Source organism: Exophiala mesophila (assembly GCF_000836275.1).
Source record: "Exophiala mesophila strain CBS 40295 unplaced genomic scaffold supercont1.6, whole genome shotgun sequence".
Lineage (NCBI taxonomy): Eukaryota > Fungi > Ascomycota > Eurotiomycetes > Chaetothyriales > Herpotrichiellaceae > Exophiala > Exophiala mesophila.
In genome coordinates, this window is record NW_015622509.1 from 2,607,364 (window position 1) to 2,628,281 (window position 20,918).

Below are 20,918 nucleotides of genomic sequence, written 5' to 3' on the forward strand. Positions count from 1 at the left end.
ATCACAGTAGTAGTGTTATGCTGTGTTGAATTGTGTTTGTTTGTGACTCTTGCTACAGTATGTTCATGCCTCGCGGGTCATGCTCAATACCATGTAGGTCATGTCCCAGGGTCCTGTTCTAGCACGTGAAGTCGCCATCATCGTCATGGTCCAAGCCTCCCAGGTAATGGCCTAAGGTCCTGTCCTGTCCTGTCCTGTCCTGTCTTGTCCTAGTACGTGAAGCCGCCATCATCGTCATCTCCAAAATCATAAACAGTCTCTGATGGACCGTTCTGTTCTGCTTTTTCTTCCAAAATAAGAGTTTCAACCATTTTCTCAGTTGCAAGAAAAATGTCCTTTTCTTCGGCAACTGTGTCGACTTCTTGTGCTGATGCTGTGGTGACGGCAATGACAGCCTCAGCTTCACTCTCCTCCGTTCCGCTGTTAACCTCATTCACCTCCACTGCAACCTCCAATCCCTTCGCAGCCTCTTCACTGTTGACCTTGCACAACTCTCTCACTACCAAATGATGAGGATCAAAGTCCTTCATCAAAGTCCAGAATGCAAAGTCATCACCGGAATTCTTCGCTTCGTTGAACGCGGTTTCATATGCAACTCGAGCAGCAGGCTCAAGCTCATTCAGTTCTTCATCCGATAGAGTGCACTTGGCGACCTTCTCAAGGACTTCTTGCAGAATCCAGGGGAAACTGATGAAAGGAGGATGGGTGATTTCTACCTCTTGCTCTTCCTCATCACTACCCTCGCTGGCATCCTCCGACTCCCAAGCCTCCAAAGCTGTCTTCACTTCAGTATGTGTGACATGGTATGCAGTCACGGCATAGGGGGCCAGTTTGGCGAATTCTCGAGAACCTGCTTCAGTACAAAAGGCTTCGTAGTATTGCTCTTTCAGCGTCTTGGAATGATTACCGATTTCTTCATGAAATTTAAAGTCTCCAAATGCTTTACTGTGGGACATGACAAAGGTTGACCAGACTTCAAACTCTGTCTGGATCTCGTGTTGAGTCATGACTCTTTGCATAGATTGATCGTATTGGAGTTTGAGTTCCTTGACAAAGTTCACAATGGCATCTTCAGGAGGGTGCTTTAGGATTCTCGGATCGAAAGCGTCGGACAACTCAGGGGCATAGTTGACCTTCTCAACGGCATCATACAACTTGCCCAAGATCTTTTTCGAATGATACGATGGTCTGCCTCTCTTCTCCATGAAGTGTGGCCAGGTATTTCGTTCCAATGCCCGAGGCATTCTAGCAGGAACCCCAGTTTTTGGATAGTCGACAGCCATGGAATGAAGCGCCAACAGGTCTAGACATGGTTTGCTGCAAATACCATCGTCCAAAAAGTCTGCAGCTGCGAGATGTGCATGTGCGATGCGACCAAGAAAATCATTCTGCAGGTAGTCGCAGAAGAAATTGATAATGTCATCGTTGGTAATGAGATCTCTGGTGACCGGGGTTGGGGGATCATAGTGGAAAGCCTCTGCTGTCCACTCCTTTGGTATCAATTCAGGATCCCAGCAAACCACATAGTCATCTCCGTCCAAGTCACCGCCAGAACACATGCTGGGCAAATCGCGATCACCAATGCAAGGCATGACGACAACATCACACATATGGCGCAACTGGGGGTTATCGACGGCCATGACCACCCTGACGTCTCCACGGTGTAGGGATGGGTTTCGAGCAACGAAGCAAACGCCTTGAACCACTTTCCGCTTTTGAGTAGCAGGATCAGTATATTGAAGAAAGATCTGAGGAAGCATTGCCTTTCTCTGGTCTTGGGAGAGAGGCTCGTCCAGCTCATCCTTCGAGTGTTCAACGTGGCCACGCAATGTCTGTGTTTCGTCCACAACGCCGAGAACAAATGCTCCCTTGGCAATGGGAATTTTGGCCTTTTCTTTGAGGTATTTGAGAGTCCAGGCACGGTAAAGTTGGAGCAAGGAGCTTACAAAAGGCTCTTTTGTACGTCGGAATCCGTGTTCCACCAGGGTGGAAATACTCAAAGTCGCCAGATTTGGATCAACATTCTCTCGCAAAGCACGCATAGCTGCAGCATCATCTACAAGGGCCTTATTGAGAGCTTCAATGCAGTCCTTTTGTTTGTTGAGGAAGATGTGGTCGGGAACGCCAAGGTTTGAAAGGACCAGGATCAACTGACGATTGAGGGTGCTCTGGGAATACACCGAGACACGGATGATTTCGAGTTCAGTAGAGGAACTCTCGAACTTGAACTGGCTCGGACGAAGTCTCATATCCAATCCGGAGAGGCTCTTGTCAATAGCAAGAACTCCTTTGCAGCCAGCAAGTCGGAATTGGTACGCGGATGGTGCTGGACCGGGATGTTTGAGCTCTTGCTTGATCAACTCGGCGGCAAATGGAGAGATCTTTCCAACGCCGTCAGTGAAGGTATAGCCAAAGCTGACGATGTCACCGATGACTTTTGATGACCACTCGTGTGTAGGGGTGATTAAAGAAATGGCTCTGGTGGTGGAGAAACATTGACCCATCCGGGCAGCTCGCTTAGCAACAACTTTCTCATGATCAAACGTACCCATGCTTTCACGAATGGTATCGATAGTGATACTTGAGGTAGGTGCAAAGAAATGTGCGGCGTGGTCTCGAAGTTGAGAGTTGCCCCAGGCGAGGAATTGATAATGACGTCCAGCGATGACGATACCATGCTTCATGGTGCGATACACTCGCTTGAACACGTTGATCATTTTTTTGTTCGTGGAAGGATACAATCTGGCCTGACCGCGATAGACATCATCTTCGAAGCGAACTCTGAGGAAACGATCGGCGTAGCGCTGATATTTCCGAATGACTCGGTTTGCGATCTCCACCGTGGGAGTGTGTAGAACAATACCGGTTGCGGTGACTGTGGCCGAGTAGACCTCGACACAATAGGGTGGAATGGTGGAGGCTCTGACAGGTCTAAGATACCGGAGATCCTCAAAAATGTCACAAGGGTCATAGACACGTTGTTGGTGAGCGTCGACATGGATCAAGATCTGTTTGGCACGGCGTTCAGGCAGCGCGATGAGTTGCTGCAAAAAGGACTGGCCGATGAGATATTCATTTAACCAACCGCGGGTGATGCAGACCTCGAGTTGGTATCTCAGTTCAAATGACAAGGAGAGTGCAGACATCTGATCGGTGAGGGACTCGACGGTATCTCCCGCGTCGAGTAAATCCCAGAGAGGCGCCTCGTACAGTTGACCTTGTTCAAAGGTGAAAGTATCGTCACGAAGCACGTGGACGTTGAAAGCTTCCAGAGCTTTGAGGAAATGGTCAAGAGTCATGGATGACTGGGGTTCCTCTTTGGGAAGTAAGGTAAATCGAAAGGCCGTCCAGCGTGCAATATTGATGGCGTTGAGCTCCTTACGGGTTGAGATGGGAAGGCGATTGATCTTGTCGATGGTGCTTTTCTCGTCGACGATATCGGTCTGACGAGACCAAGTGTCCTCGATATTCCATGTGAAGGACTCTAGGTCATGGCTTAACTGCATGGCATCTTGGAGTTTTCTGGAATACCAGGGAGGAGTCTTAACATGGAGAATGAGTGAGGTCTTGGAATCGCAGGTAGACTGGCAGATGAAGAATGGGTCATTGAGAGCGATGTGGAAGCGATACTGTCTGTAGACCTGCTTCGGGGTATTGTCTTGATTGACAGAGTTGATGAGGAAGGGAAAGGAGATTGTGAGTTCTTTTTTGGACGGATTCAAGGCAAGTCGAATCTGGGACTGATGGCGTTGTCTCTGGACCGACTTCATGACAGTCATGGAAGTGCTTGTTTTCAGGTAGCCGAAGTCAAGACTTTGGCCGCGAATAGTCATCTCGGTGGGAAACGTGACAGCAGGCTGACCGTGGACGGGGTGGATGTAGGTTGTGGGTGGGGGTCTTTGCTTAAGGTAGTTGACAAAGACTTTCCAATTGTGAATCACCTCTTTCTCCTTTCCTGTTGCAGGATCGGTCTCTGCTCGTTTGGTACGGAATTCAACTCCAGTTTGGCAATATGGTCGCTCCCACGGGACCTTTGTCCGCGGGGGTGGTTTGAAGGTGACAATTGCAGTCGGGGCGAAGTCTCCTTGACGGGTCTGTTCAATCTTGATGAAGTCTAGATTCCCAAATTGTGAGAGGTTCTTTTGGATGTCCCACGTTGTAGTGCCGTGAGGCAGATTGGGGATTCGAGCTTTGACTGAAGGCCATTGCTTCCACTCATCATTAGAGGGGGTCGGAGGCTGAGAGCTATGAGATTTGTAGTCTCCGCGGTGTCTATTTCTATTCCGATGAGATTGAGCAGGCCCCTTTGGTGGGGAACGGGGACGTGAGATGTCCATGATCAAGGTTCAAGGTTTGATGATCAAGATCTTCGGTACAAGACCTAAGTGATCAAGCTTTGTGAGTGAGAGATCTCTGAGAAAGACCAATCACTCTACATCACCTCGGCCATGATCCAAAACGACAGATAGAGGACAAAGAAGAGAATCCTGAAGAGGAATCAAGAAGTTTAAATTGACAGTAGCAGATGAGGTTCCTGCCAAGCGTCAGTCATGAGTCTGTGAATGTGAAGAGGAGTCTTTTGAAGCGACTCAGAAGAGAGGAAGAAGGAGGGGAAATGTCATTAAGAAGTCTCAGAAAGAGAGGATCATGACACAGAGAGGAGTAATATGACGGTGGTTTGTGTGTTGTTTGTTGTTAATACTGAGAAACGGATGAGTCGTCCAGAAGTAAGAAGAAGAAGGGTGATAGGACCGACATCGACATGGTGAAGAGTGGCAATCCGGAGCTTGTGCTTGAGTCTGAAGTCTGAGATCTGAGACCTGAGACTGAGATTGACACGCTGATTGGATGAGAGTCTCTCTTTCTCCCTGTGTGGGTGAGGAGATCTTGAGATCTTGAGATCCGTCACAATTGAGGCAGGCGGAGGTGAGGCGGTGGCGACTTAGACGCCTCGATAACGCACCAGAAACACCAGACACATGTGCGATTTGCTTCTGGACGTGATTGGAATTAAGAATCAGACACAGGCAGATGGTTTTGTTGTTGTTTGCGCGTTTGGATCGTCCGTCTGGTCTGGTGCGGCAAGGACGAGTGTGAGTGCCAAGCGTTGATATCAGAAGGAGCGGATGTGATTACACTTGCTTTCTATCTCAACCTCAACCTCAACCTCAATCTCAATCTCAAACCCCACATATATGTCGTCTTTTAATGTGATTCATGTATATATATAAAATGTGTTCCGCAAGCCAACCTTGTTCAACGTCTCTCGTTGGAAAACGGACTGGCTTGGCAAACAAAGAAGATCGATCCACATCATGATTCAAGCACTTGAAGGAAGTAATTGATAATCACTCGGATGAAAAGGATTGGGTGTGACCAAAAGGTCTACAGATACGTCGGTAAATATACTCAGCCAATCATCTTGGTCATTGAAAGTAAAGCACGGTACATATCTTATCATCTTCGGCCAGCAACGGGCTCACTTGTTTGACCTCATTCCATTCTTTTCTCTTCCAGAAGACAAGCCGGCAGTAACAGGACGTTCAGCCGTTTGCTTCGGCGTGTCAAACACCAAACGACTGATTGTGGTCGTACCGTTCACAACGCTTAAACCAGGTAGGTGTTCGACTCACAACCCAAACTAGGTATCCTCACATCCTCACACGACATGATGAGTGTCAGGATCTCCACACGCCCAAAACCATCTCGTCCGCTCACATCTCTGTCATCCTTGAGGTTGTAAGATGTCCAAGAGTCTCTTCTCACGTCCATTGGCCGCAGCAAGGTATTGAGACATTTTCTCCGCCTGCTCTTCAAGATCCGTGACGTGTGCTTCCGACTTCTGGTATCTTTCCTCCAATGCCCTGAGCCTCGAGGCTTGTTGGCTGATCTCCTCCTCCCGCGTAGATATCTCCTGGACATGTCGTTGTTCGCGTTCTTGTAACAGCCTATTCTGCTCTTCCATCCTGACCGTCAGTTCAGCACGAGAAGTCTCCATCAATTCCCTTTCCTGCTCCTCCATCTTGATCGCCAACTCGGATTCATACTTCATCGCCAATTCTCTCTCCTGTCTAGCCATCTCCTCCTGCTGCCACGACACTTGTTCTTCAAGCTCGATGATCGACTCCTCTAGCCTCTCCCTCATCTCTTCCTCGAGCAACTTCTCGCCCCTCCGAGCCAATTCCTGAGCTTCATTCTCCTCGTGAGCATCCTCGACTTCAGCCTCTAGGCGTGCAACGCGTGCAGCATCTTCGCGGCGCCCTTGTTGTAGAGCTTGTACCTCGTGAGAGTGCTGCACCTGCTGCGTTTGCCGCTCACGTCTCAATGTCGAAGCAAGTCCGGCAAAGCCGATAGCACGTCGTGTTTGATATGCTCGATGTTCACGAGCCCTAGAGAACTCGGACCTTAGATGCTGATGCAATTCTTGGAGAGTGCCAAACTCTGTTCTCACATCGTCCAAGGTACGTTCAAGCTCCGCAACTTTGGTTCTTTCTGCGGTCAGTGGTTTTTCAATATTTTCACATCGTTCTCGTAAGATGTGACATCTTTCCTCAACATGCAACATTGCAGCAGCCTGGATTTCGGCGCAGGCAGCTCGAAGCTCTTGGCTCAGGGATTTGGGGATATTGGCCAAGGGTGTATTGTTCCCAACTGGGAGACTTTTGACAGTCGACGGCAGCCACTGACAGATATTCCAGCTTCTTTCGGGCGTCGCTTGGTCGAGCTGTAATTGTGCCTCCGCATCTGCTCTTTCGTCAAAATTGCTGTGTCCTACAAGGTCGTTGAATGTTCTCGAGACTCTGATGCAAAGTCTCTGTCTCCTGGACTCGACGATGTGAGGACAAATTCCTAACCCTGCGCAGTTCTTAGGCCGACCTGGTTTTGAATTGTTTACTGCCCACCATTCTGGGAATCCAATGTCGCGGACGATGGTGCAGAAGGATCGGCCCGAGAAACCAGAGGGCTGCTTTGACGTGTGAGAGGCAAGGGCAGACATGAAGAGGAGTGCCCATTCAGTACCAATCGACTTTTGGAGGGTGATGAGTGACGGGTTGGCCAGATTAAAGATGACAGGAACCAGCTTCCCAAAAAAGGAAGACAATCTGGCCGTGCCATGACCATGTCCTTCTACCGCCTGCATCATAGCCACCATCTGACCTAGGAATATTTTGGGTTCTGAAACCTCACTCGGGCAAATGAAGTCCTCTTGTCGAAGGAGAGACAGAAGAATCGGCTCCACGGTAGCAAACATCTGCCACTGTTCTGTTTGCGAGGCTGATTCAAAGGCCGACGCGAGAACGCAGAAGGCATTGATCCTCATCAGCGGCGAAATGGAGACTTCCAACATCTTCTGACTCAATTTGGCGGCTGCAATCCCGGAATCTTTGTTCCATTCAGATACACTGGGTCGGTCCAGGGAGGCCATGACGTGTCTTCCCATCGCCACCATTTCAGCATGTTCGCCGGAGGAATACGAACTGGAGTCGACAACGGCTTTGAGGGAGCGAAGAAAGGTTGCCTTTGCAGTACTAGGTCCTTTGGGCAACTTGAAGAATTCGTGTGCGAGGGCAATCCAAGTTTCCAGGATTGGTGGCAGACTCGGACGAGGATGATGCTGGTGGTGCGGGTGGAATGGGGGATTTTCGTGCAGCTGGTCCCAGAACTGGGCTAGAGAAGAGGCGATGTGGATAGATGTCATGGCCTCATAATTATCTCTCGACTGCATCTGGACCTTCCAGTTTGTATATGCCTTTTGCAGGACCTTTTCATCAACGTTGGATAGTGTTTCGAGAGGCTGCGACTCCAGCACAAGCTTGACAGCGCGATTCCAGACCGAGGCTCTACAGCCAGCCTTATTTCCTAGAATTCCTGTGACAAGGTTGGCCAATTCGACCGGAGCATAATTTTGATATGGCAAAGTCGCCAAGAGAACTTCAAATTGAGCATCCGGTAAACTGGGCTGAGAAAGAGACTGGGTAGCATCTCTGGACTGCCAGGAAGTGCTACTGTCGGAGAGATCGTCGACTGGATCCTGGAAGGCGAGATCCTGGATGATGGACAGTCTATATTTATCCTGTGCGGTGCTGAGCTCAATAGCAATCTGTGGGTTTTGGGACAATTTTCGCAGGATTGGAAGGACGAGGTCATGGTCATGGTATCGTCTGACCAGGGAATATATCAGAGGTTTGATCTGACATTGCTTGCATGTCACCCATGTTGCTAGGAGTGTTTGTCGGCAATCCTTGTTGAGGATGTTGAGAAGTGGCTGTAAGGAGTTGGTCAATTCAAAAGTTCGTGATCTCAGCCGTGACTTTTGACTTACTTTCAGTGGTACCTGGACTTTACTTGTGATGATGGATTCAAGTTCTTGAGTAAGGTCTGTGAGAGACTGAAGCAATAGATTTGCAACCATGGTGAGCGTTGCATTTGTCGCAGTCATCGCAGTCATCGCAATCAGTCGCAGCACGATCATCTGGAGGGGTACTTTTGGATGGAATCAACCCCACCACAGAAGACCAAAGACGCGAATTCACGCGTCATGAGGATATTTCTCATGATGCGGGCACTTACGATGGTTGCCCTCGCAACAACCATTGTTACTGTTACCTTTGGAGGGGTAGCCATGACATTCACTTCAGTAGACGTGACCTTATGGACTGTCAAGTCTGACAGTGAAGGGTGAGTTCTGTCATATTTTCAAGATGCCAAATTGTAAGCATACCAATTAAGCGTCAACATGAGGTTTGAGAAAGGTGAAGAGATTGTTAGAGGCAAGAATCAAAGAAGAAAGTGAGTCTCGATTCTGGAATTGTGGTGAAAATGAGAGTTTCAGCGACGTGTTCCTCCCGTAGGCGCAGTTCGCAATTCTTCTTCAACCTCTGATTTCAGCATCCTATCGACATTCATTGATCAAATAAGGATACACTTATATCCCATTCCCATTCCCATTCCTCCTTATTTCTCCGGCACTTTAAAACTCACCAACCCATCCACCGGACTCAAAATCTCAAACCATCTCGGTTTAACAAACCAACTCTCCGTCGTTGCCAAATAAGGCTGATAATACTCCTTTTGTAATTGAACATTCATCAACCAATCAGTATCCTTGGACCAACCCTCGAACCAACTGATAGCTTCAGGTTCTTGTGGATTTTTGGTAATGACAAAGAATCGACATTCGGGTTCGGCCACTACAGCGTCGTAGACGGGGCGCATCAAGTGGAAGAAGTCTTCGTGCTTTTCAACGGGGATCCAGACTTTGACGGATAATACGATGCCAGATGATGTGAGGCTGGAGGAGAGGGGGATGGATGGTGATGACATGATTGAGGAAAGGGGTTTTGAAGTGAGGTGAGGATAGAGGTTGTAGTGGTCCTCAGTCTGTATTCTCGTAGATGTGTAGATTTATATCCTAAAGTGGGTTTATGACTGATTCTCAATGACCTAGACTTCAATATATATATACATGTTTGTAAATACTCTCGTATTGCCCTCCCTGTTTCGGCATCGCTCCCTGTTGTTCTCACGTCACTCACGGATGGCACCACACCAAACACATGGCTTTCCTGGCTACAAGGTTTTCCATCTACATACCTTTGCTTACACATTCAACGACAAAACTCTTAATATAAGACGCCTGACCGCTTGGCAAGAACAGGGGGAGTTCAGTAACCCCCCGAACGCCCACACCATGACAGGGACCATTGACCGTTCGCCATTCATGCATTTATGTAGTAGTTTCTCATCTAGATCATCTACTAATCTATCTCTCAATATTAAGTCGAATCATCTTATCCGGATTCAACAGACAAAGAGGATCCAGAGCCAATTTAATCCGTCTCATCATATCGACACTATTCTCACCCAGTTCTTCAACCACCATATCTCGATATTCTAGACCGATACCATGTTCTCCGGTGACGGTACCGCCCATTTCAATGGCTAATCGCTGTACCCACGTGATGATCTCGCGAGCTTTTTGTTTCTGAGCGGGTGGGTAGAGGACGGCGGTATGGAAATTTCCTGACGAATAGCAAAGAGCAGCGTTAGCATCAGCGTTAACAATCAGGTCCAATTCCAGTTCCACCTGACCAGGGATATCAAGGTTAAAGGAAAGGTCAAGGTTCAATTCTTACCGTCTCCTACATGACCCAAGCATGATCCCACAAACCCGCTGTCGTTGATCTTCTGCTTGACCAAATCGAACGCTTCACCCAGACAAGACAGAGGCACTGCCGTATCTGAGCTGAGGAATTCATCCGTCGGATCGTTCTTGAGCGTGAGTGTACTCCAAAGCAATGTCTTCCTCGCCGCCCAGATAGCTTCAGCCTCTTCGGCCGAGTTGGAGAATTGGAAATCACGACACCCAGATTCTCGTGCCAGTTGTTGCACTTTTTTAATCTGAGCATCCACCGTCGCTTTGTCGGATCCGGCAAATTTGAAGAACAGGGTCGGGACTTCTGGGTAGGTTTTGTCACAGTAGCCACCTTGGTTGACAGCTCTCATGGATGTATCGTCGAGGAGTTCCATTGCGGCAATGGGCATATCGCTTTGAACGACCTTGACGGCGGTTTCCACTGCTTTGGAGTTGCTGGGGAATGCGGCCACGGCTACTCTTTCGTTTTGGGGCTTACTGGTTAATTTGAGATGGGCTTCGGTGACGAATCCGAGTGTGCCTTCGGAGCCGACGATGATTCTTGTCAGGTCGTATCCTGAGCTTGATTTTCGAGGTCGACCACGGGTTTTGACGATGGTTCCATCTGCAAGAACAAGGGTGAGACCGAGGACCCAGTCCTTCATGGTGCCGTATCTGAAGGCATTGGTGCCACTGCAGCCTTGAGCGCTAGAGGTAAATTCATAAATCAGTAGATTTCTCGACAAAAGTTAAAGAATCACCCACATCATACCACCGATCTGAGCACCCGGCCCTGGATCTGGTGGGAAGTAAAGACCCTGACTGGCGAGTTGTGCGTTCAAATCCACGTATCCCACACCAGGTTGCACCGTGACATCTAAATCACTTTTCCGTACCTCGATGACATTATTCATCAATCTAAAATCAATGCATACACCACCTTGAGTTGCCGCCAGAGTTCCCTCGAGACTTGTACCTCCAGAAAAGGCCGTCATGGGAATCCGTCGACGGTGACATATCTTTGCAATCGCACTGACTTCTTCTGTGGTTTGGGGACTGACAATGATGTCGAATCTGTCAAGATCACCACGAGGAGCTGCTGACCATTCGGTACTAGAGTGTGATATTCTAGCGCCTAGGTCGAGATTTACCTGTTCGGCGCCGAGGAGTTGGATGAATTCCTGGGTTGCGGCGTTGAGGTTGTCCGGTGTGGTGTTGTAGACTGCACGAGGCATGTCTTGTAGTGGACAGGTCGAGGCATAGTCAGTCTGCTTGGATTTGGTGGTCGGCTTCGAAGCTTGCATATATGTGATGGCTGTGCTGCTGAGTATCGCGCTGATGGCGCCGAGGCCAAAGAGCCATGCTGGTGAGAGACGGCTTGTTCCTGTGCCTGGAGATGTAGATGTTGAAGTTGTGGATTGAGGTCGCCACTGCTGTCGGACGTATCGAGGGAGTGTATTGCCCACTGGTGTCGACTTTTGTAGCCTTGTGAAGGCGGTGCCAACTGTTCGTTTGAACATAGCTTGGATAAGTTGCTTCCCTGGTGATGGCGGCCAACGTTCTTCGTCTCGGCCAATATCCGCTGTCCCCTCCTCACTTCACCCGTTGGGTCCTTCTGGATTGACTGCGACGAATTGGACCAACACCTATCAAGCCATGGATCCAGTATGGGGAGTTCAACATCGAAAGCAATTCTGGATTAAGGAGACGGGTGGTCAACTCTCGGCCAAGCTAAGAAGCTTGGATATCGATGGAGCCGAGGAAGCCTTTGTGGTCGTGGCCCCCGCCTTCTAACATGACCACGTACGAGTACTGTGATAGGTAAAGATTTAAATGCTTTACTTAAAGTTCGGGGGCTCTATGGCCGGACCCGGTGCCTAACCTTAACTGGAACCTGGGAAGATATCCCCCAGAACTTCTCCAATTCTCTCATACGGTACTCATTCTGTTGTCTGTACATTACACTCATTCCACCATGAGAGTTTCCCCAGACCCCGTCCATTTGACATTACTCAATGAAAAAATAGTTCTCTAGACGTTGTGCCAAATGCACACAAGGAGTATCAACCACCCTCATAAAGATATCCGCCGCCCACATAACTGCAATTACAATGAAAGCCGAGGCTTTGAGAAAAGCAAGCTGAAAATCCCATAAAGCTTCCGGTGTTTCCACCTTTGGAGATAGTGGTAGGATCTAGAACAGTGTTAGTGGATGACCAATCAACTAAACTGCCGACATAGATAGCTATTCACTCACCATGTATCCCAAAGTATGGATGATTGGACCATGCATGACGTAGAGAGGGAAGCTGATTCTGCCTAAATATTGGATTGGCCTCCAACAGAAGACTCGGTCCCTGAGTATATCAAGATTGCAGATTGTCCAGACAAGCAGTGATGCACCGACGTTGGGCCAGAATCGATGCTTCTGAGTAAACGACGCTGGGATCCAGTAATTGAGTGTCATATAGCCCGGTGTAGCGTGACCACCAGCGTCGGGGAATGAAAGAAGGTAAAGAGAGACAACGAGTATGATCCAGCACATGTTACTTCTCAGCCGTTCGAAGCGACGGTGGTTGGTATCTGCACGAGAGTCCACCTTGTCATGAGCGAGTCCGGGATAGGAGAGCAAGGATCTGTCCGTTCCTGGGGACGATTTTGTTCGGATCAGATCCAACTCAGCTATGGCCATGCCCGCCCAGAATGGCCACATATCCCATCTATTCCATGAGATTCCCCACACAATCAGGGCGGCAATAGTTGACAGTCTCAAGCGACTCGACATTCGAGCCACCAGCAAATGTGTCATGAACAACACCATGCTGCATCTGTACTCGACAGGAATAGTCCAGAGATGGCGATCGAGCTCGATGGAGCCAGAATAGAGCGACCAGTCAAACACATTGACAAAATTTTGAATCTGCTCAAGGTAGTCGGTGAGTTGGTTCCACAAGTCCGGCTGTGTGTAGCAATGGTCCTCCTTTATTCCACGCATTTGCTTCGAGAAGGCTTCTGTTTGCTTGTAGAGATCAAGCTGCGCCAGACAAAGCACCATGAAAGTCGACACAAAGCAGGGGAAAAATAATCTGATGCCGCGCCGAAACATCGAGGAACTGGTGTTCTTCATCAGAGCCTCATGTTGTTGGGCGTGCATCAACTTGATCGGTTTGAAAGATAGAGCAAAGCCCGAGACGACAAAGAAGATGGCGACCATGGGTGGGCCGGAATATAAGAGGCGCACGATGGGAAGTCGCAATATGGAGTCGTTGGTGTTTTCGACCGAGGTCGATCTTGACGAGCTGGCTCTAGCCCCATATGCGTGTCCAACGTCGAAAGAGCCATATGTGAGATGGCAGATGAATACAACAAAGGCGGCGAGACCACGCATGCCATCGAGGAATATGGTGGAGGAAAGGCCGACACCTCCATCTTGTCCGGATTTTGGATTGATATGTAAGAAGCTTGGAGATAGCACACTCAAATATCGAATCAAACATCTGACCAAGAGTCTGATCTGGGAGATAAGAGTACGGGTGAAGATGCCGCCCGTGGTGGTGACATGACTATGGCCATGTTCTTCGTCCGAGTATAAAGGATGCTTCTCATCAAAGTATAATTCTGTGGCAATATCGACACTGCACCTGGATGAACCTGACCTTGAAGAACCCATGTTGGGAGGGAGTGACTGAAGAAGGAGAGAACGGGTCTCCCTTTGTCAGAGTGTGAAAGTCACACTATCAGGATGAGCGAGATCGGAACAAGACTCATTTGCCCATCTTCCCAGATTCAGATGCACGGATTACCTAGTTCTTCAGTCATTGGGGAGCCTCCCCCAGGACCACTTCACTGTTCCTCCTCGGGGCATTGCTAGGAGTTTCCGACAGGTCTTACCTTTTTGTGGGAACCATTCTCCACCCGAACCATGGGGATGTCGATCACGCATGGTGCCGTGGCATGTCGCCATCACTGGGAAGCGAGGACGGATGCGAACTCACAGTGAGTCTATCGTATCTTGGCTCTGCAAAGCAAGTACGGAGTACGAGTACAGCCCCGTTGCAGTCATGACAAGGATGCCACGAGAAGACAGTATTGATGTTCAGGAGAGGAGTCGAGAAGATAGAAACACAATGGTGTGGATCTCGAACTTGAAACAAGGCTGACCCGTTGGACCAGCAGTTCTGTGCTCTAAAGAGTACAGAGTTTGCAGGATTCTCGGCCCACGGGATTCAAGCCCTGCGACAATCATGCAAATCTCATGTGATAGACAGTCAAGTTTGACTTGTATGTCGATCTGTTTCATCTGACGAGGCGCCTTGACGCGTTGACAGGCGTTGACCAAAAGAAGAATGTCTGCCGAGTGGGGAGCCTTGTCTCTATCATTTCAGTACCACGTGATATCTGGTTGTTGGCGACATTGTCTTCATACATAATTGTATGCCTAGAGTAGAGGACACTGTAATGCTTTCGCTATACCTTCTCCTCATATCTATCAGGCCCTGCTTATTCGACTCCGCTGATCGTAATCATCTTCACTACCAGAGTCGCGTCTGTGGATAATCACCTGAGGATGTTGAATATCGCCTGGCGCACTTCGATGGTGATATACTCGTGGCCGGAATGAAGGTGGAGGGCGGTCCTCCGCAATGATCAATGAGGGCCTCTCACGCTCAACCTCACGTTCGCGCTCATAGGGCCGCCGTATTTCTTTTAGTTCATTTTCCCTAACGACATCATCCATATGCTGGTCGGTGCGGATGACAAGCGGCGGAGCTGGTGGTGCTGGGCCAGGACCCTTAGGACCAGGGACAGGGCGACCGGTGCCATATAACGAGTCGTCGTCGCTGTCATCTCGAACGTTTGGTTGACGCCGATTACGCTCTTTGAACCTCACGTACTGTGCACGTTCGGGACTGATGTGTTTCTCGTCCTGGTAGAATGCCGAAGGGTACTCAGAATGTCGTCGTTCTCGCTCTCGAGCTCTGTCGTATGGTCTCGTCGGATATGGCTCGAATCTCGAAGCCTGACGGTAGCTGCCTGGTTCAGGATAATAGCTGTGTGACCTACTTCGGACATAAGGGTCTTCGTAGCCAAAGGTGCGTGGTCCATGGGATTGCCCTGCCATCGTTGACCCCAGGAGACTGGTCTCTGCTTTCAAGCGACTGCCTTGTCTCCGAGACATGGACTTTACCAGTATTTCGTCCTCCTCTTCGCTGCGCTCACTTGCACTAGACTCGACCATAGTCCGCCGACTGAGGGTTTCACGTTTGCGGGCTTCACTTCTGCGACGACTGTTCCCACTTTCGTCTCTTCGGACAAACTCATCTCCACTGTGATCGCTCCCAGCCTCGTCGTCCTCGAGAGGGACAGCAGGCTTCACCTTTGGCGCAAAGATTGGTTCCCGGGTACCTTCAGGCAAAGGCACCACGCGGACACCATACTCCTCTTCGATGATGCTGCACATCTCCAGAATATCATCCATTTTATCATCCTCATGTTCTTCCTGAGCAGAGGGCTCATGATGAGTGCCTGAACTTTGACGCAATTCATGGCGATATCGACGTCTCTCGTTACGGGAGGCTGCTTGCTTGGCTTCGAGTTCGGCGGCCGCGGCATCTGCCTCGGCCTGTATTTGCTCCAGGACCATTCGTCGTCGTGCTTGTAATTGTTCACGAGACATGTCCAACCCCACAGTCCGGGATGAGGCTTGACGCATCCGAGGTGACTGAGCCCTCCGAAACCGACGTACCGAAGCGTCACTATGGTCATCATCTGGATGGAGAGCTCCGGATGCAGTGATGATGGGTGGGGAGGGTGGAGGAGACGGGGTCGGAGATCGTGGAGGACGACGACCTGGGCCACTGGAATCGGATCCGTCACTCAAAGGAGACCCAGATTGTCGCCCAGGAGGCCTGATCTCTATTACTTGAGGTCCAGATCCAGACGAGGGAGTATCTGGTGCAGGCAGAGCCAGGAGTGGCCGTCGTGGATAGTCGCCATCAGTATCGGATGTCCTTTCCAAGTCCACAATCTCGACTCGTGATGCTGATGGCTTACTGGTCGACTTTTTGCGGACCAGATACATTCTGTCACTTTTTCGCCCTCCCGATCCAAGAGGGGCTCGAGACCTGGATCGGGAGCGTACTCGAGTGGTGGTTTTGGTCGTCTTAGTAAATTTTTGCTTGCCTCCTGTACTGCCAGATCCGCTCGGCCTCGAGTTGAAGGGAGCACCGCCATTCATCAAGTGTAAAGCATATGCAATGATCTCCTCCTCGAGGTCCGGCGTGAGATCTGTCCTGCGGGCAATTGCTTCTTTGAAAGCGAGTTGCCTTCCCACTGCCTTCCAGTCACGAAGTGGATCAACCACAATGACAGGGGCGCCGCCATCTGGACCTGAACCTCCTCCTCTGCCACCACCAGAGCGACCACCACCACCACCTCCTCCACCTCCCTTCCCACTACCACAAGCACAACTGCAGCCACCACTCCCATGACCACTCAGCTGCATCAAAAAGCCAACATTCACCAAGCCAATATGCGTCAAGCTCGTCAAGTAGATGTTGACGCTCTGGGCAGGCAACACTAGCTTGTCTCGAAAAGCCTGCTTATCGGCCATAGCAAACCAATACTTGGCCCATGTCTTTGCAACAATCTGCTTCAAACGCATTCCGAGCCTCCTCCAACCCCTGCGTCGGAGTCCATCCCTTCCAAGGTCCTTTTCTACCAATCTCCAACACTTTGCAATGAATTCATTCAGCTCCTTCATGTTAAGTCGGGTGTTCTTGACCAGGGTCTCTAGATCGGTCGCCTGGTCAGCGGTGATGTATTTGTACAGTGCATCGCGGCAGGAAGGGGAGTTGAGAGAGTTGACGCAGATCAAAAGGCATTCGGCCTCGGCTCGGAGACCGACAAAGTCGTCTTGAGCTGATCGAATGTCGTTGGCAAAGTTGGCGATGCGGACTGCAAGATCCCACAAGCCCACAACTGTGTTGGCAAAGTCTGCCATGATATGACTGACCAAGACGGTAGAATTCACAAGCAAAAGGATGGAAACGAAACGAGCAAACAATTGTGTGCTCTGTCTGGAGATGGCTCGCTCAAACAGGCCTTCCGTCACACAACTGTCAGGTGAAGAGGTTGTGGCACCAGAAGCACGAATGGGCTGCCAATCCCTCGGTGCCTTTGCGATTGTTCTGATGTCAGGCGTGCAGCATGACTGATGTCGACCACAGGGAGCGAAATGAGGACTTGACGAGCACTGAATCAACAAATATTGCGAGAAAGCGAAGGTTCAACAAAGCCTTTCAGCCTCACGATCAGGAAACTTGTGAGGACGGTCGAAAGGACGGACGATGCGAGCCTGATTGTCGCGTACGAGTAAGCCACTGGCGCGGCATCCTGCACGAGGAATTGGGACCTAATAGTCAAGTAGGTAACTAAGCATACCAGATTAGACTTTGCTTCTGCGAGCCACGATGCAAAGAGTCCAGATCTCTGCGAGTGACCAGTGAGCTTTTTCCAGGTGGAAAGTGGGAAGTCATTACTGAGGCTGCGTCGTTGGCATCGGTGCGGCTGGATAGGACGGGCGTACGCTAATGCAGCTCATGCAAGGGATGGGCGGTTAACCACCGCTATGGTGCTTCTTACTGTAGGGTTTGACACATGGAAAAGGCTTGGGGCCATTATTGAAACTGTCGCGAGGACATGTTGCCATTTTTGAGATGTAGTGCGGTGGGTAGTTGGGAGGTTGAACAAATGAGGGAAACAGAAAAAAGAGAAGAAAGGAATTTTGGGAAGATGCGTTCAGGAACACCTGAAGTTTCCGAGGTTACCAGGCAGGCACGCAGGCAAGACTCAGGTGGGGTGCTGCCAAAAGTCTGAGGGGCGTCCCGGCCCCTTGGCCCCTCGGGCCCCCAAATCTGCCTCAATTTAGGGGCGCAATAAGGCCCGAGGCGGCCCACAAAGCAGATGTGCCGCCGGTAACCAATTTGGCGTGTGCCTAAATTAATAGCAAATCGGTGGCCTTAACTAAGCTTAATACCCCAACAATAAACTACTAAGTACCTTACCTAGGTAGGTAACTTAGAGCGCTGGGATTTGTTCACCACCACAAGGTATAGTCTCAGAAGTCGCATGCGACTTGACGAATGACTGGAGGAGAATCTTGCTCGAAACTGAAAGGGGTGGATTGGGATAGTTTACATATGTACGGAGTCTAGCGTCTAGGTAAAAGTAATAGGCCGGCTCGTAGTGTCCCAGAGCCATCTATCCATCAAACACCGAATGATTCATTTCAAGGCCATAATCCTTAGCCATCTTCCTCATCTGCTCATCCATGTCCTCGTCCATACCTTTACCCCGGCCCAGACGCTGTCTGATCCACGAGTACCACCAGAAGGCATCGGTCGCCAGAAGCACAACCTTGAAAAGGATGTGACTACCGTAGAATCTCCATCGCTCTGACCATGTCAGTTGTAAATCCTCGGTCAATGCCCTCGACGCCCAGTTGCCAGTAATCTTGATCCGGTTGACCGGACTGCCCAAGTACTGGTTGTTCCCCTGCACGATACGTAAGTTGCGGCCAATAAAGATCAACTCCCGTGGCCACTTGGTCTCATCGCCGAGAATCTCGCGAATCCCCTTGCGCATCGCTTGTTGCATCTCGTACTGCCGGCGATTCCTCTCATATTTGCTGATGCCCTTGATTCGGTTGGACACAGTCATGTCACCGCCTTCGTACGGTCGCATCAGCGTGGCTGAGGCAAAAATATCTGCATTGTTGACACCCCATTGCGACACAACCTCCTTCAAGGTCTTGTTGTCAAAGATCATGAGCGACTTCCAAAAGAGAGAGTACTGATGCCGGAACTGTGGTGACATATGGATGTAGAGGCCATGGTCGATCAACACTAGTTCGGAACGGCCATTAGGAAGACGACGGATAAAGATGTTGCCCGGATGAGGGTCACAATGCACCCATCCCCACAGGAACATTTGGGCTGAGAACAGGTCTACCATGGTGGTCATGACTTCTTGCAGGTCGAGGCCTAGTCCACCTTTACCATCCTTTCCTTTGTAGAACGTCCGATCGGGCTTGACTTCTGCGTCCTGTGACGAGCGAGCTTGCAATTGTGGAGTTGGTGTTGGAGTACCAGGAGGATCAAGCGGTGTGCCGTGGCAACCAGGGCTACCAGATCGCCATCCACCCTTCCAGGGTCGTGTGATGCCTTCTTTGTCCCAAAGACGGACACCTTCAATCCACTCGGCAGTCATGACACGTTTGGTGGTCAGATCATCATAGACCTTGGGTATGTAGACCCGATCACGAAGGCGTGGTTCGCCCTTGACGAATTCTGCCATCTGCCGGGAGTTTTTGGCTTCGTTCTGGAAGTCACACTCTAGTTCGATGCGTTCACTGATGTAGGGAACCAAGGTGTAGAGGGGAAGATCGAACCACCAGGTGTATATTTTGGTCACCACCTTGAAAGCCCACAAGTCCCAGGCGACTTGCTGGGCAATCTCACGTTTTTGAATCTTGATTGCCACCTCTCGGCCGTCCTTCAGTCGAGCCCAATGTACTTGTGCCACACTGGCACTGGCCCGGGCTTTTCGTTCCATCACCCCGGCCTCCGGATCGCCGTCAAATGAGATACCAAAAACTTCCTCTGGTGTCTTTCCGCCAAAGTCTTCCATGATGACCTTCCTCACTTGTGCCCAATCGTTCTGTGGGGCATCGTCGAACATCTTGCTAAACATCTTCTGAAACTCAGGCGGGAGGATGGCGGTCTGCATGGCCATGGCCTGTCCCATCTTGAGATACAGCCCGCCATTGGTCTGGAGGAGGTTGACAAGCCTGACTGCATTGCGCATGTGGACCTCGGTGATGTCGTCTGCAAAGGGGGGGTTCTCACGAAAATTGATCTTGTAATCGAGGGCAGTGGTGAGACCGGCGGCAAACGTTCTCGTGCATCGAGTGAGACAGGAAGCGTAGAACTGGGTGTCAAGAACATAGGCGACACCAGTGAACAAGGTGAGGTATGCCAATCTTCGAGACCATTTTCGGATTCTTTTATACTGTTTCGCAGGAGCGGCTTTTCCCAGAGATTCAGGTGTGGGCGGCGTGAAAGCCCGCATGAGATGTGACTGGGAGAAGGATCGAAGTTGAGAAGGGGCTTGCCATTGCGAGGCACCTGACCGGGGAGGCCGTCTCGAGATTGTCGTTACCAGGGGCCTGAAGGAGGAAAGGCAGTTAGCGCAGATGCGCCCGCCTATTGGAGGCATGATTGTCGACGGTGGAGGGAGGCACCGATGAGAAAGAAGGTCACGAGGAAGACGGGATCAAAGACATTGAGGTCGAAGGTATGAGGTCTAGTCAACTCTAGGTGAGCATGAACAATGAAAATTGGGATTTATTGGTTTGAATGCTGCCTGCGATAGCGAGGAAAGAATTAAGTAAGATGCCAATTACAATCATGACGACTTGGACTTCGATCGGACAATCTCCGAACTCCCAAGAACTGCGGAAATGCTTCGCTACGCAAAATCGGGCTCGGAGGTGAATACGAGATGCCAAGTCTTGCCTTATTGGGTGTAGGGTCGGGGTACGGCGAAGTAAGTGACGTCGTAGGCTTACAGTGGAGCATTATGACACTATCTACTAAAATTAGGTCAGCATCTAAGTGTGACAGCCTCGTAGCATCTGTAACCCATAACGACAAGTTGATCATCTCAATACATCTCTCGTTCTTCTCATGCGCCAGCAGTATCCAGGTGATGTCAATGTTTT

At 50.1% G+C, this 20,918-nt stretch overlaps 7 protein-coding genes across 9 annotated transcripts; all 7 read right to left on the reverse strand.

The window, feature by feature from the left end:
• Window positions 1-9: 9 nt before the first annotated feature.
• On the reverse strand, window positions 10-5,189 carry PV10_08796. 2 transcript variants are annotated; one of them, XM_016373872.1, is made up of 3 exons: window positions 5,137-5,189; window positions 4,757-5,073; window positions 10-4,701 (listed from the first exon to the last, which is right to left on the reverse strand). In XM_016373872.1, exon 3 carries the CDS (start codon window positions 4,335-4,337, stop codon window positions 210-212), a length of 4,128 nt encoding a protein of 1,375 aa, XP_016220783.1. In that variant the 5' UTR covers window positions 4,338-4,701; window positions 4,757-5,073; window positions 5,137-5,189; the 3' UTR covers window positions 10-209. The 2 variants fall into 2 exon arrangements, with proteins under 2 accessions (XP_016220783.1, XP_016220782.1); XM_016373871.1 differs by having other exon boundaries at window positions 10-5,073.
• Window positions 5,190-5,416: 227 nt separating this feature from the next.
• On the reverse strand, window positions 5,417-8,572 carry PV10_08797 (uncharacterized protein). The gene is made up of 2 exons (XM_016373873.1): window positions 8,324-8,572; window positions 5,417-8,266 (listed from the first exon to the last, which is right to left on the reverse strand). Exons 1-2 carry the CDS (start codon window positions 8,471-8,473, stop codon window positions 5,726-5,728), a joined length of 2,691 nt encoding a protein of 896 aa, XP_016220784.1. The 5' UTR covers window positions 8,474-8,572; the 3' UTR covers window positions 5,417-5,725.
• Window positions 8,573-8,940: 368 nt separating this feature from the next.
• On the reverse strand, window positions 8,941-9,428 carry PV10_08798 (uncharacterized protein). Its single transcript, XM_016373874.1, has one exon. It carries the CDS (start codon window positions 9,322-9,324, stop codon window positions 8,956-8,958), a length of 369 nt encoding a protein of 122 aa, XP_016220785.1. The 5' UTR covers window positions 9,325-9,428; the 3' UTR covers window positions 8,941-8,955.
• A 295-nt stretch (window positions 9,429-9,723) lies between these two features.
• PV10_08799 lies at window positions 9,724-11,921 on the reverse strand. 2 transcript variants are annotated; one of them, XM_016373875.1, is made up of 3 exons: window positions 10,901-11,921; window positions 10,137-10,843; window positions 9,724-10,023 (listed from the first exon to the last, which is right to left on the reverse strand). In XM_016373875.1, exons 1-3 carry the CDS (start codon window positions 11,653-11,655, stop codon window positions 9,764-9,766), a joined length of 1,722 nt encoding a protein of 573 aa, XP_016220786.1. In that variant the 5' UTR covers window positions 11,656-11,921; the 3' UTR covers window positions 9,724-9,763. The 2 variants fall into 2 exon arrangements, with proteins under 2 accessions (XP_016220786.1, XP_016220787.1); XM_016373876.1 differs by having other exon boundaries at window positions 9,724-10,843.
• A 222-nt stretch (window positions 11,922-12,143) lies between these two features.
• On the reverse strand, window positions 12,144-14,342 carry PV10_08800 (uncharacterized protein; the record flags this gene model as incomplete). Its single annotated transcript, XM_016373877.1, has 2 exons — window positions 12,393-14,342; window positions 12,144-12,329 (listed from the first exon to the last, which is right to left on the reverse strand). The coding sequence occupies exons 1-2, from the start codon at window positions 13,803-13,805 to the stop codon at window positions 12,144-12,146; spliced, it is 1,599 nt and encodes a 532-aa protein (XP_016220788.1). The 5' UTR covers window positions 13,806-14,342.
• A 282-nt stretch (window positions 14,343-14,624) lies between these two features.
• On the reverse strand, window positions 14,625-17,138 carry PV10_08801 (uncharacterized protein; the record flags this gene model as incomplete). The annotated part of the gene is made up of 1 exon (XM_016373878.1): window positions 14,625-17,138. The coding sequence occupies one exon, from the start codon at window positions 17,136-17,138 to the stop codon at window positions 14,625-14,627; it is 2,514 nt and encodes an 837-aa protein (XP_016220789.1).
• A 1,156-nt stretch (window positions 17,139-18,294) lies between these two features.
• On the reverse strand, window positions 18,295-20,618 carry PV10_08802 (uncharacterized protein). The gene has a single exon (XM_016373879.1). It carries the CDS (start codon window positions 20,411-20,413, stop codon window positions 18,398-18,400), a length of 2,016 nt encoding a protein of 671 aa, XP_016220790.1. The 5' UTR covers window positions 20,414-20,618; the 3' UTR covers window positions 18,295-18,397.
• Between the last annotated feature and the right edge of the window lie 300 nt (window positions 20,619-20,918).

Excerpts from the sequence above, each read along its gene's own strand:
- PV10_08797 (XM_016373873.1), bottom strand. The coding sequence starts at position 8,473 with ATGATCGTGCTGCGACTGATTGCGATGACTGCGATGACTGCGACAAAT. Across the intron at positions 8,267-8,323 it reads AAGTCCAGGTACCACTGAAA|CCACTTCTCAACATCCTCAA; the intron begins GTAAGTCAAAAG and ends AACTCCTTACAG.
- PV10_08799 (XM_016373875.1), bottom strand. The coding sequence starts at position 11,655 with ATGTTCAAACGAACAGTTGGCACCGCCTTCACAAGGCTACAAAAGTCG. Across the intron at positions 10,844-10,900 it reads GCTCAGATCGGTGGTATGAT|CGCTCAAGGCTGCAGTGGCA; the intron begins GTGGGTGATTCT and ends ATTTACCTCTAG. Across the intron at positions 10,024-10,136 it reads CTTGGGTCATGTAGGAGACG|GAAATTTCCATACCGCCGTC; the intron begins GTAAGAATTGAA and ends GCTATTCGTCAG.
- PV10_08798 (XM_016373874.1), bottom strand. The coding sequence starts at position 9,324 with ATGTCATCACCATCCATCCCCCTCTCCTCCAGCCTCACATCATCTGGC.
- PV10_08796 (XM_016373872.1), bottom strand. The coding sequence starts at position 4,337 with ATGGACATCTCACGTCCCCGTTCCCCACCAAAGGGGCCTGCTCAATCT.
- PV10_08802 (XM_016373879.1), bottom strand. The coding sequence starts at position 20,413 with ATGCCTCCAATAGGCGGGCGCATCTGCGCTAACTGCCTTTCCTCCTTC.